Source organism: Equus przewalskii, chromosome 6 (genome assembly GCF_037783145.1).
Source record: "Equus przewalskii isolate Varuska chromosome 6, EquPr2, whole genome shotgun sequence".
Lineage (NCBI taxonomy): Eukaryota > Metazoa > Chordata > Mammalia > Perissodactyla > Equidae > Equus > Equus przewalskii.
Genome location: NC_091836.1, coordinates 41321751 through 41336527, shown reverse-complemented (window position 1 = coordinate 41336527; position 14777 = coordinate 41321751). Strand labels below are relative to the sequence as shown.

Sequence of the window (14777 nt, the reverse complement as noted above, 5' to 3'; positions counted from 1 at the left end):
AAATATTGTAGCCTCGTAGCCTTTTTTTTTTTTTAATCCCTTCTGAGTGTGGCTTTAGAATCTTTCCAATGACACCCGGGCCATCCTGCCTGGACCTTCTCTGCCTCCCTTTCTGTACACCAGTACATCCTGCCTCCTCTTCCTTCTTCCTTTCCTGTTCCTCCTCATGTGTTTCTCTCTTTCCCTGTTTCCCTCCCTCTGTCTTCATAGTCAGCAGTTTGGCTTCCTGGCAGCTAGCAAAGAGGATTAAAATATTTGTTGCCTTCTGCCCCTTTCTCTACAGCATGGAATCAGAATTTTACATTTGCAACCAGAGCTGGAAAGGGCAGGGAGAGCGTTAAACCCTGCAGTTTCCTAGGTCTCCAGGCATTTAGCAACTTAGAGTTGTTCTGCTTTAAAAATCTCACCCATGATTCAAAGTAGTTAAGAAAATAGCATCTGGATCACCTTCAGTCGGCTTGAGATGGGGAGGAGTTTCAACAGCATCTTCCCATTTCTTATCAAAGAAAACTGTTTGAGAGGATGCATGTTTTGCAGAAAAATCATAAAGACTCAATGGAAAAGTTAGCTTCAAGGGTCCAGATCCTCAGCCTCGCTGTGCCCTGCTGAGCCCTACACTGCTAAGAGAGGGTGCTCTTGAGATGCGCTCCACGAGGATGCCAGTGTGAGGAGCGCTCTGAAGGCCTTGTTGACCAACTGGCCACTTCCCAGACCAGATCATTTTAAACGTGTGAGTAGCAGAGAGCCCAGAATGCCGCTCGATGGGGCCTTATAGCCTCTCTACTTAGAGTGTGGGCCCTAGACCAGCAGCTTGGAAGTACTTAGGTGCTTGTTAGAAAGGCAGAATACCAGGCCCCACTCTAGACCTACTGAATCAGAATCTATGTATTTTTTTAAATTCTGGAGGAATTTATATGCAAATTAAAATCTGAGAACCTCTTACTTTGTAGCACAAATTTGACAAAATTCTTTTTCTCGCTTAATGAGGTAGTACGATCATAACTATCTTCATTTTAGGTGAAACACTCTCTTTCTTCCTTTTTTGGGGTCACATAACCATCCCATAAAAGTAGCATGAAAGATAGTGCAAATAAATTCCCACATTCCAGAGGGTGGCCATGTTGCCCAGTGATCCCGCATGAAGGACTTTGGATCTGTCCTACTCATACAAATGAGAAGAATCACTCACATTGGCCTCTATCTTCTTTGAAGTGATCCCTGCCCTTTGTGCTGGCCAAGACTTCTACATTGACTGGCATTCCTAGACCTGCCTTATCTGAGGCTTTAAGACATCTGTCTGGTGCACACCTTGCAGCATGATGCGGGTCTATCTCATTCTCTCCAAGGAAAGGGGGTCAGCGACCCTGCCCGAGGCTCCTGCCAGGCCCACTGCAGGTAGCTCATTTGTTTGGTTAAATGCAGGGGAGTTTAACTACTTGTGGCAAATACACTGTGGTACCTTAGAAAGAATAATAAAGTCTTAGTGGTGGGAATCCAGACTTCTGATCCAGCCATATGTATTCAATGTAGAAAACGTCTGGTGAATCTGGAAAGTCATTTGGGTGTGTTTGATTTCATTGTTGTTTAATCCTGAAAAATACTTAGTCAACCAGCATCATTTCAATAAGCAAGGAAATTTTTATCTTGTTTAGATTTTCTGAAATAAGTGATCTTAGATTCTCCTTCAACTTTGAGGTTCTTTTGTCTAAGAGAAATAAGGAAAAAAAGATAAGAAGATGTTTATATCCCTCTAATGATCATTAAAATATTAGAATATGTACTAGCCTGAATGATTAAATGTCTGTTGAGGTAGAGGGCTGGGATCGGCCCCACCACCCTGAGACCCCAATGGACAGGGCCCTACCCCAGACCCCAGGAGGCACCATGTTCTGGAGTGTCTTTCTTGAAATTTTCTAAGTTCCCCTGTGGTGCCTGGGACCAGCATAGGCCAGCAACACATTCAGGAGAGACACTGAGATCCTCGACTGGGAGTGCATGGGCCTATCCTGGGCCTTATTTCTCCCCTTCAGGGCACATTTTCAACCTCTACCCTAAGCCCCTCTTCACATGGATTCATCCAGATTTCCCAAAATCCCAAAACCCACACCTCTGGGCTTGTCCTGGGGTCCTGTTAACAGGTCCAAGCTCCAGGAGGGTGGCCTGGCAAGTGATTGCTCCTGCTGGCCAATGCAAGATTTCTTTCATGGAATTGCCTGGATTGGGCTACCAGAATGGTGCTGATTTGGGGTAACTCAAATTATTTATCTAGAGAGAGGGCCCTTGAAAAGTATTTGCCTGGGGCCTTACACCTTCTAGGGAAGGTCTTGGTAAGGAGCATCCAGACACTGACAGCAGAGCCTGCGTAGGCATGACCTGGGGTGGAGATAGAGGCAAAGAAGGAAGTGAGAGCTGAAAAGCAAGTGGTCTGGGGAAATGGGCAGGATGGGTGGAAATTCCCAAAGGCTTAGACTTGGAACAGAGTCAGGATGCCGGAGAACCTGCCTCCCTACTCCCCACCCATCAACCCAACCCCCAGAGACACCCCACCTTCATCCTCTACACCCACGGTGGACCCAGACTTAATTGATTGAGCACCCATTGGATCAGAATACGCTTCCACGGGGGTGTGAGGAAAGTTATGATGAGTTTTTATCATCCTGAAAGCTAATTCTGTTCTAAAACCTGGAGCACAAAACAAAAAAAAGAAGCAGGGGGCCAGCCCTGTGGTCCAGGGGTTAAAGTTCCAGGTGGGGTCCACAGGATCCTGGGTACAGACCTACTCTACTTATCAGCCAGGCTGTGGAGGCATCCCACATACAAAGTAGAGGAAGATTGGCACAGATGTTAGCTCAGGGGTGAATCTTCCTCACAAAAATAAATAAATAAAAAGAAGCAGCAGGCCTATAAGAAATGTGAATAGCTATACCTTTGTGTTTTTGTGTTGGCTGGGTTTTCATGGGAACCTGGTGCTTCAGAACTCAGAACATTTGTGTTTCAAGGCAGAAGGTCTGTTCTCTTTGCTCTGAATCACAGGGTGTAGAGTAGGGGATAAGGCAATGGGGCCAGATTGTTGCAAGAATATAAAATGGTGGCTGCAAGCAATGTAAATTTTCCAGCCTCAGAATATTTTGGATCATGACTTGCAAACTTCACAAGTGCCTAAGAATAAAGTCTCCAGAATGTTCCACAAAGTTGGATATTAAATCCATGAGGCTGTTCTAGTAACCATGGATACCTTCTTTGGGGCTATCACATTTATTTTGTGTTGGCAAAGGTTTATTGAGCAGCTACTACATAGCAGTCGCAAAGTGGTTGCACATTCATTCGTTCTCCTCTCTATCTTCTCCGGCACAGTATGAAACCAAATCAACTGCTTTGCTTCTAATTGTACTAAAATGTTGAACAGTCACTTATTCATTCTACAGGTAATAGTCTGTGTTCTGTAGACGAAGGCATTTCTACATAGAGAAAAATTAAGACGTCCATATTAACATACCCTAAAGTTATTCCTACATGTGTTATTGTGTTATTGATTATGACAACTCTCTTTAAAATATCAAAGTCTAGTAACGCACTGGGTTATTTCACATGTACTTTCTTAATTAATCCTGATAATAATCATATAAGAAAGATAATGATATCCCCTTCTTATCAAATGGTCTAAAAAGTTAAAGTGACTTGGACAAAGACACACTGATCCAAGACTCAAGCAGAGAATTTCTTTCATCAAATGCCATACGTTTTGACCATACTATGGTGTCCTATTATCTTTGACTTGGTGTTCAAACCCCATCTTTACATTTTTTTTCTCTTCCTTCTCCTACAAGCCCTGGATGTGAATGCAATTCTGTCCCCCGATTCACAGTTTCTCCCTTGTTTCCTGTCTGTTTCTTTCTTCCCAGAGGGCCAGGGCTTTGTGAGTGAGGATGAATACCTGGAAATCTCTGACATCAAACGTGACCAGTCTGGGGAGTATGAATGCAGCGCCTTGAATGATGTCGCTGCACCTGACGTGCGGAAAGTAAAAATCACTGTAAACTGTGAGTTGATCCATTGTCAGGGAGTTCTAGGGCAAAAGAGGGTATAGGGATTAAGGGAACAAGCTAGTAATGGCAATGCCATTTTCTGATAGACCCAAGTTGCTTCCAACAGGAAAATGCTTTATCGGATTGGTTTGCCCCATCACTGCCTCCATTGCCATTTGCCCCTGGAGTCTTCCTGTGACCATCAGAGCTTTTAGCTAATGAGGACAGTTTGTAACTTTGAATCAGTTTGAAACCTTGAAGAAGATGTTAGAGTAAATGTAATATCTTCAAGCAAGTTCTTTTCCTAAAATAAGTGGTTACTTACCTGGGAAGAAGGGGTCTCACAAGAAATTCATTTGCACAGCAGGTGACTGAATGTTCCCTTCATCTGTTTCATGGAATCACTCTGCACTATTTCCCCCACAGACCCTCCCTATATCTCAAAAGCGAGGAACACCGGTGTCTCAGTTGGTCAGAAAGGCATCTTGAGCTGCGAAGCCTCTGCAGTGCCTGCGGCTGAATTCCAATGGTTCAAGGAGGACACCAGGTACCTTGAACAGGGAAGTAGGGCATGTCTGAAGCAGAGCTGATGGATCACTCCCCACATGGTAGGAGTATGATAAAGCCATGGGGAAAGATATTGCTAAACCAAAATGTGTTGCGGCCTCCTTTATAACAGAGTCTCATGTTAGAACTAGAAACAAAAAAAACGGATGAAACTGGGAAGTGGGCAAAATGAATTGACTTTCTTTCATAATCTGAGATTAGTTGTAGACATGGCAGTCTTGAACAACTAGAAGCCACAAAAATTTTAGCCTTTGGAACATAAGTATCCTTTCTGTTTTCCTCCTAATGGAAGCTGTAGTGCTTGTGGTTTGAAGTAGAGGGACTGGGTTAGTTGGAGGAAGGGTCTTTGTGAGGAGGAGAGCATCCTTGTAGGATTATCTATAGTACATTTGATTTCTCCCAGCATCTCCTGTCTTCTTTCTCCCTTTATTTGTAGAACCAGACCAGTAGTACCTTCTCTTATTGCAGGCTAGCCACCGGCCTGGACGGCGTGAGAATTGAGAACAAAGGCCGCATATCCACTCTGACTTTCTTCAATGTTTCAGAAAAGGATTATGGGAACTATACTTGTGTGGCCACAAACAAGCTGGGGAACACCAATGCCAGCATCACACTGTATGGTGAGTGCAGGAAGTCTGGGTGCGGTGGGCTCAGGGGAGCTAGAGGGACCAAGAGGGAGAAAGGCATGATCTGCGTGGCCTGTGTCCATCCATACTGCTCCGCCCACCATCCTTAGACACGGAATGCTTCTCCCCGTCATTCTCCTAGCATGTGATACAGTGATGTTTTAATTGATATCTCCTGGTCTATTGAAAAGCAAGGTTTTCACCTTACAGAAGGAGTAAACCAAATTTTGAACTATGTTTAATCGTGTTTGCCATAAAGAAGACAGAACCATGGAAGAGTTCACTTGCAGCACTGTTGAAAGGTCTGAGGGGTAAATTAGATATAATTTTAAGATACCTTCTATAGTGACAGTCTATGATTCTGGGATTTATATTTAGAGTTTTAAACCAAGTCAACTGCTGCCATCATGATTCACATGTTGATTGCCATGTCATATCCTCATTCCTTGGAATGAATGGAGCAGTAGTCTGAGTCCTCATGAAGATGACTGCTCTGTCCACAGTTGGAGTATCAAACCCTTCTCTGAAGGTCTTTCCCTCCCATATGGATGGAGAGGTCTCCAGAGCCGTGACTGGCGCCCTTGGAAGCCCTTATCTCTTCCTCACTCAATTTTCCCACACTGCTGTGTCCATCTCCTTCTGCAACATTTCACACCATGGGCCAAGGCCAGCTCGTTGTGATTTTTCTTGTGTGTATGTATTTGTTTATTTGCTGAGATTTGGTTAGAGGGAAGCATCTGGTGAGTAGGATGAAAAGGTATTCATTTGTCCATGTGCACCTCAGACCCTGAACAAGCTTTCAGCATTGACAATAACTAAACTTTGTCCATCAACCATCTGAAATGTGTGATCTATGTCTTTTGTTTTCTCTCTGCATTGTGTGTGCATTGTGCTGTGTGTGTCTTAGAAATAAGCCCCTCATCAGCAGTGGCAGGTGGGTACAGCATGTTCCTTCCTTCCTCTGCCTGCCTGAATGCCTACACTTTAGAATGTAAGCCTACGTCAAAGATAGGCTTGCCTGCTCCACACCCTTAATTTATTTCTCCCTAGTGGATAGGCGTCAGGGGGGTTGGTTTGCACCATTTGGGTAACGAGCATGTAGAATATGATGGCTTTCACATGCACACAAATGAAATATCATTGGACATTTCAGGGGAGAGGGTTTTACCACAAAACAGTAAACTTATACTTGGTGGCCTTTAAAAGGAGTGAGTATTCTGCTATTTCTGCACACAGCAGCACAAAGAGGGACCCAGCCCAGAGATCAAATGGATTATCAGATAATTTCCTCCATGGGGAAGTCACCCTAGTATGAGTGTTTTATTCTTTTAACCCAAGGCAAAAAGGGCTTAATGATTTAATGCTAGAAACTTCATTTTAAAATAGAAGTACTTGGGATCATTAGTCATTATAATAGTGTCTACCATTTACTAAATATTTGCTGTTTCTAGTCGTCATATTAGTACTTTGCAAGACAAGTTATTAACCCCATTTTAAAGATGAGTAAAAGGAGGACCAAAGAGATTAACTAACACTGAAGTACACATAGCTCATGAACAGGTACTGGCTGAGACCCACAATTGGCCACTTCATCTGATGCTAAAGTGTGTACCCAGAGGATAAGCAGAGTGAGACATACACACACACATGCTCATACACTTACTCACACGTTGAGATGAAGCAACAGCTGGCGCTCAGCTCTACTCCAGAGGCAGAAGCCTCAAAGCCGTATTTTTCTATGACCAATCTCAGTCACACAGAAAGTGGTAACTTTTTAATTTTCCAGACCTGCACTCAGCTCTGCAACTCTTGCTTTTCACTGCATTGGATCCAAGACAATCACAGGCCACTGGCTCCGCCCACATCTTGATATCCATGAATGTTCATGTCTTGATCAAATTGAGAGGAACAAGTAGGATTGGAGTCCTGCTCTGCACTGACCCTGCCACCACCCCCTCAGTTAGTGGAGTTGCCAGTGGCAGGGAATATGGCCAATAAGGAGGAAGCTAGGACTGACAACTAGATGATCTAGGTTCTTGTCCCTCTTTACCATTAACTAAGGAAAGAGATGTGTCATAGCAGATAACAACAGCAACTGTATATTCAGACTATATTGGTCTGTAGGGCTGTCATAACAAAATATCATAGGCTGGGGGATTACAAAACAGAGATTTATTTTCTCACCATTCTGGAGGCCAGAAGTCCAAGATCAAGTCAGGAAGATCTATCATCTGTTTCTGATGTAGTCTCTCTTCCAGGCTTGTAGAAGGCCACTTCATTCTCACACGGCCTTTTCTCTGAGCTTGTGTGGAGACAGGGAGACAGAGAGAGAGGGCTCTCTGCTGGGTCTTCTTATTAGGACACAAATCCTGGCAAATCAGGGCCTTACTGTTATAACTTCATTTAATCTTCATTTCTTCCTAATAGGCCCATCTCCAAATATGTATTGGGGGTTAGGACCTCAACATATGGATTTGGGGGGCACAATTCAGTCCACAGGAAAGATGTAGCTGCATATCCCAATTCAGTAAGCCACATATCAGCTACTTAACCTTGCTGAGGCTTCCGTTCTCCATGTATGCTAATGGGGTATTAATACTTGCCTTGAAAGATTGGTGAGAGAACTAAATAAGGTCATATATAGCAAGTCCCACAAATGCTATGTTTAGATGTGTTACTTTGACAAAACACAAAGACTATAGGCCTCAGTTTACCCAGTTAAAATTGGGATTATATTTCCTGGCCTGCTGATTGTCATTGTGAATTACCAATAAGATAGTGTTCATCACAGAGGTATGACAAACAGAAAGCTGGTTGTATAAATGCAAGATATTGTGGTTACTACTTGTATCTGCCAACACTTTTTTTGATACGGCCCATCTTTTCACTGCTTCCCTTGATATGGCTGCCAGAATTATCGCTCATCTGGACTTGTACTTTCCTTTCCTCCAAAGTCCCTTGTGCCTTTTACTAAAGCACCACCAATCCCCATAATTCACTGTACCTTGTTTCGCCCAGATGGTGTCCACTCACCTGTCAGCATCCCTTCCTGAAGGAAGCCTTCCCAAACCTCTATGAGTAGATCAGTTCCCCCCTTGTACACCCCTTCCTATAGTGCTTCTGAATGCTGCACTCTGCACAGTGCATTAGCTAGCATTCATTCAACAAATACACATCCACAGCTGCGACCAGTGTGGTGCTCTTCTAACGAAGAGGACACAGCAGTGGCACACAGATAGACTTCATTTCTATTTTTTACTTTTTTTTAATTTTGCTTTTGTTTCATTTATTTAGTTTGTTTGATTAGAATCTTTCTTCCCCTTTTCCTGTCTGCTCCATGAATGTAAGGACCATGTCTGGTTTGATCTTTAGATCAACAGGGATCCACACACTTCAAATGGCCGGGAAAGTTTTGTTGAATGAATATATGCAGAGGTTGGAGGGTTGTGTGCCTGATACCAGGAAAGAGTTCAGCTGCCAGGAATGAAATGTGACAGAATGGAGTAGGGTCAATGAGTCTCAGAGTCCTCTTTGTGGCCAAGCTCCATTGCTTCCTGCCTGACTGGCTTTGGGAAAGCCAATCTCAGTATGCCTTGGTTTTTTCTTCAGTGAAAGATGTCCTCTATGGTCGCCACAAAGCCTAGTTCTCTGATACTATGCTATGCCTGGGTGTCAATAGCTTCAACACAAGATCAGAGTGATATTGTCCAGTTGACCAACCCCTTCTGCTGATCATGCATATTCTTTCTCGTCCTCCGTGCTCCCATAATTATGCTAATTATTATCAACTGCTTACTATGTATAGGCCCATTAGACTCAGTGTTCTACATGTTTTGTCTCATGTAATGACTGTAGGAAGTAAATACTATATTTCTTCCAATTTTACAGAGGAGGAAATAGAGAAGTTAGGCAGATTTCTCAACTCATACTAATTTCTAAGTGCTTGAGCTGGAGTTTAAACATAGGCACTCTGGTTCCACTGTCTGAGCTCTTTCTACTGTTTCAATCCAACTCACAACACTAGGCAACCCAGCATGGATATTGGAGGATGACCTTCTAGATGGAACCCCACATCAACAATTGGCCTGTTTGAACCAATTTCCCACACCAACATCTCCCTTCTTCTGTCTAAATCTGAACCCATTATTTTAAAGGACAATTTTTACATTTACAACCCATATACTTATACTTCCCAAACATTTGCGCATGCGTCCCCACACATATACTCACACACACCCCACATTTCCAGGCATGCTTTGGTGTTTGCCCTCAAAGACTGTGTGAGTTCATTTTTGGAGATCGTTTCAACTCTGCACTGTGAACTCCTCACAACATGCACTCATAATAGGCCTCTCATACAAATACATCTTTCGTTTATTTCCTACCTATATGCAAAGAATAAAGGAAAATGGGATAAAAGCAATTTCAGAAGAATACATAAGACAAAGGTTGTAGAGCCAATGGGTTGGTGAGTGGGTTGAAACAGGAAGTGACTAGGCAAACTGTGACAGACAACGCAGATAGGTGGGTGATACTCAAAGATGAGTCCATGGTTGGCATTGCTATCAGATGTTTCTTTCTTGCACACCAGTTGCCATCCCTTCAAAAGCCACACAGACAAGACAGCTCATGCAGGGAGAATGCCAACACAAAGTGGCATTTTAGACTGTATACTTTCCTTAGCCCTGGGCAACTGCAGGTGCTGGAGAGGCAGGGGAATGCAGAGAGGAGACTCATACTAGCAGCAAGGAAGACTGAGTTCTAGTTCCAACTCTGGTATAGATGAACCATGACACTTTGTGTTCCACGGCTGTCTATGAAATGGAAGAGCAGAACAAGATGGACTCCCCGCTAACTTCCAGCTTACTTAGTCTCTGTTCTGAATTTGAAAACAATGAGAAAAGAGTATAAGAGCCAGGTCCCCATAACCTTGGAAATGGTGACAGAAAAATGTTTTTTTTACTGAAAAGCAACTTGCTCTGAGTATGCGTAAGCTTTATCGAGTGCATGCAGCCACTTGAAGGCCCGCCTGGAGCCCTGGCACTTTGAAGTCTTGCCAGGCCTGTGTGCAGCAGGGTGTGGCTGCCTCAGCTTGCTGGCCACCACACTCCTCGTGGAAGCATCTCACTTTTTCTCAACTGCCAAAACACTTTGCCTCCACTGGGTCTTGAGCAGAGGCCCTATCTCTGCGTCCTTAGAGCACAAACAGGGAAGATTCTGAACTTGATTACATCCGGCCCTGCAGAGAGTGTGATGCGCTTAATGAGCCATATAAACGTCTGGATTACTGGAGCTGGCAGGGGAGAGGGACAGAGAATGCAAACAAAGCCAGACAGGAGGGGGCATGCCGCAGAGAGAAAAACAGATTTCTCACATTTTATCTGTGAAATCGTAGTGACGCAAATTAGTTACATTAAGAGTTAAGTATCAGGATAAGGGACAACTCATAGGAATCTTGTCACTGCAAATGAAAATGGCAAAATATGCCAGTTAAGGCAACATCTGGGCTCTGGAGTTTTCCTCAGGCAAAGCCTCAGCCCCCTCAGAGCAGCCACGATGACAGCCTACCTCAGCGGCCCCTGGAAGCTCTGAGGACAGAATGTATATTTTCTTTTGCTAATGGCCATTCCTCTAGAATAAATATACATATCAGGCTGGCTCTTCAAGCCGGATTTTCTTCAACTAGAGGCAACATCAACCAGCTCCTCTCCTCCTCCACCCTTTGCCCCACTGGTACGCGTGGGCAAAGCGCTCAAAGCCCTGCCTTCATACCTCCACCCCCACCCTGACAGCTCCCTCCCTCGGCCTTCTCCCCCCTCGCTTTTATTAAGGTGTCCTAACAACCCCACCTTTCCCCCAGGCAGCTCTAGGGGAGACCTGAGGAGTGGGTGCAAGGACTCTGAGGATTCTCTTTAGTGTGCCCTCCATGCACCATCCCATATGTCTTTACCTCCAAACCTTCTAAAGGGAGAGCAAGCATTGCATTCTCCACTGCCTCCAGAGCCATTCACACCTAGGTCTACCACCGTCTGTGTCCCTCCTGACACCCAGCCTCCTCTCCGTTCCAGGTCTCCCTTTGGCTCCCCCATACCCTACTTCTGGCCTATGCCGTATAACCGGGCTGTGACTTTCTTCTTCCCTTTCTGTCTTAGTCTACTTCGAGCTCCTCTACCACTTTCCCCATAAATCTGCCCAGGGGTAGTATTACAATGAGAGGAGGAGGGGTCTTCTGTGTTCTCAAGCATCTTACAGAGCAATATCTTAGCCTGCATTACACTTGCTTTGGGTGTTTTAAAAATGCAGATTCAGGGCCTTGCCCTTGACCCATTTAACTAAAATTTCCAGGGAAGGTCCTGAGAATGTGCTTTTTAAGCAAGTTTTCCAGGGGAACCTTATGCGCACGGAAGAGTGACAGTCTCTGAGCAATAGTCTGATAGCTCCCAAATCTGCATCTCCAGTACTCTCCTTCATTCTGAGTGCAAGCCCCTCTCCCTCCATGAATGTTCTGTGGGAATCTCAAACTCAGTCTTTCTCTCCTGGAAACCCTCCCCCTGAAACGCACACCTTATCTTTTCACATCCACACTCTTGCAAGAATCTCTACAGTCATTTTGACTTCTTCCTCTTCTTCACCCGTTACAGCTGTTAGCCAATGAATCCTAGCAAGCAGGCGACAGCCCTCCCCCTGGACTGCTTGCTCTCCAGTCCACTATCACTCACATTGTGGCATGTGCCTTATCTGGACAATTATGATATTCTCTTACCGGTTCCCTCATCTTTGGTAATCCCTCTCCAATTTGCCACTGCAGGACCAAGCAACCCTTCCAAAACTCAGAGCGAACCTGTTCACATCCTGCTGAAAACTACCTACCAGAAAAGCCTAGGAAGCTGTTCTTGATCTGAGATCGGCCTACCCTTAGAGCCTCAAGTTTCCCCACTTTTATGCACCCACCATGCTGGATGTCTCCATGCCCCAGAACGCCAGATCCTGTTGCACATTTAAGGCTTGACAAGGCTGTTTCATCCATCCGTTAGTTCTTTTCGTCCATCCATCCATTAGTTCATTTCTTGAACAAATGTTTCTTTAGTGCCTACTATATGCTGGGAATTAGACTTAGGATTGAGGTACAAAGAGGAACAAAGCTCCCAACCTGTACAAACACGTACATAGACAGTGACAATAGCATAATAGAGTATAAGTGCTATACTAGAGGGATGAAGAAGCTGCTGGCTATTAGCGCCAGCTACACATGACTTTAGACAGCTAAGAACCTTTTGACATAAGTACTGTTATTATTTCCACTTCATAGAAGGAGAGCCTGGGGCTCAGAGGATTTGAGTGATGTGACTGAATTCCCGCAGATAGGAATTGCACGGTAGAAAGGCGAGGCAACACCAGGTTTTGCACCCAGGTCTGTTTGACCTTAATCCCCGCTTTTTCTAACCCATGTGTATACCGTCTCTTTCGGTATGTTTGTGGGGTCACGGATGGAGGCTTTTGCCCACTTCTCTGCTTGATAAAATCATACTTATCCTTTAAGGTTCTGTTCAGTGGTACCCCATCCATAAAGTGTTTCTGAACCCCCCTGAAGAATTGCTTACTCATCTTTTGGGTTCTCGTGGTAGCTTGCCATTAGCTTTGTATTTTGTTTGTATTTGTTTCTGCACTTAAAGGATGTAGCGCTGTATCTTGCAATGGTTATTGCCCAGTAAACATCTGTAGAATTAATAAATATATCTTCCAGTCAGTGGGGGCATGGGTTATAGCCTCTGTGCGAAACTCTTCAAAAACCAAAGAAAGGCCAGCGACCCAAAAGGACTTGGAGTCTTCCCATCCAAGGAAGCCAGATCACTGTTTCTCTGATGCTTTCCCTTGCATTCCAGCCTCCAATCCATCCAAGCTCTAATTTGAAATTTAGTGGGTTTTTCCCACCCCTACATGTTCCTTGTGAGGGAGACTGCATCAACATTCCAATTCACCGTTTAGGAAGACGTTCATCAAATGATTTATTTTTGCAGAGACATCAAAAGCTGCACATATTTGTCCGTTTCCTGCTGATAATGTATATGATTTTTATTTTCCAAATCCACAATTTAAATCCAGGTGGGAGGGAATGAGTCAGAGAGAAATACCAATGCTTTTAGCTGATGACAGCAGTGTAATCATTTGTATTTTCCCCAACCTGCAAAATGTCAACATATTAGAAAAAAAATATGCAGACATTTCACATTTCATTCCTGATGAGCTTCCTTGTCCTTCTCTCGCACCCCCAGCCTCCTCTATCTGAATCATTGACATCTGGCTATTAGACTAAGCATTTAGAATTTAACACTGAGCGTTCAGGGTGTGCTGATGTCAGCAAACACACAAGAGCTTACGGTTTGACATCGACTAAAGTCTTGTCAATTTCAGGTCTGTGATGAGCTGACAGATTTGAATTAACTTCTTGAGCTTTTGTCTTTTTGATGAGCACAAAACAGGCAATGTTGAAGAGAAGAAAACAAAGATGGCTGCCCTTTCTTGCCTCCTTAACTGCATGTCCTCTTTGTGCTGCAAAGCCCGGTTAATCTTCCTTGTGAAACAACGCAGTGCTATGTCTTCACTGTAATTAAAGACAATGGAGGAAAGTTCCCTTTGAAGGGGAGTGATGCTCCCTCACCAGCCCGCTGAAGCCTGCACTGCTGAAAATAGGTTTATGCTTCACCAACAAGTGGAGCGCGTGCATCCGCTAATTAGATTTCCTTGCTCCTCTTTTAATCACCAAGAGCATCATTATCCTTTTGGTTCCTCATTAGGAAGGTCACATAGTTCATATTCATACTTACAAAACCCATCCAAATTTCAGAACAAAACTGTATCTTCTTAGATTTCAGATTCTTCATTGATCTCACTGTTATCACCAAGTTCAACTTGCCTGTGGGTCACTTTTTCTTTTCTTTTTTTAATGTCATCACCCTACCACCTGCTATTTTAGTAGAATTACTGCTACACAGTCTACTGTTGCTGAAGAGCTGTGCCATATTCTCATTGCAATCATGGAAAGGAGAAACAGTGACACATTTTAATACCTTCATCGTTTGTAATGTACACTCTGTTTTTAAGCTTCGAAATCTCTTACAAGGCAGGATCTCATCAGTAAGCTTGTATATTTTTTCTGGGAGCTTTGTGCTGAGTTTGGGTACTTTGATTTTCAACACCTGCTGCTCCAGAGGGTGATCAGCCACCCCTTGAATATGGCAGCAAACTCTTAGCTCCAGGATTGTCAGCTCTGATGCTTCATTCTAACCTAAGCCCCCCATCAGATTTGCTTTTTAAAAATCTAATGTTCAGTATATTTAATTTAACAAAATAAGTAGCCTCTCCAAAGTGGATTTTATTTATTTACTTGTCTATTTCTTTATTTACTTGTCTCACCCCTGCTGAGCTTCACATCTGGCCGTAACATCTTCCCTCCAGCCCAGAGTGCGTGTACCAATTGACCTTTATGCCGTTTACCATTTCTGGAATTTATCTCTTGATCATTTCTGTCTCTCTATCTCTTCATTCTATATGCTCAAGA

The 14777-nt window shown here is 43.9% G+C and overlaps 1 protein-coding gene across 12 annotated transcripts in view; it reads left to right on the top strand.

The window, feature by feature from the left end:
• Positions 1-14777, top strand: part of OPCML (opioid binding protein/cell adhesion molecule like) — a 1020156-nt gene that overhangs the window by 983288 nt on the left and 22091 nt on the right. For 7 of the 12 annotated variants that reach the window (XM_070623491.1, XM_070623488.1, XM_070623490.1 and 4 more), the window contains 3 exons: positions 3903-4040; positions 4452-4572; positions 5061-5212. In XM_070623491.1, coding sequence (XP_070479592.1) covers positions 3903-4040; positions 4452-4572; positions 5061-5212 — 411 coding nt within the window. Of the gene's footprint in view, positions 1-3902; positions 4041-4451; positions 4573-5060; positions 5213-6125; positions 6153-14777 lie in introns of all 12 variants that reach the window. The other 5 variants (XM_070623489.1, XM_070623492.1, XM_070623495.1 and 2 more) reach the window with 1 other exon arrangement.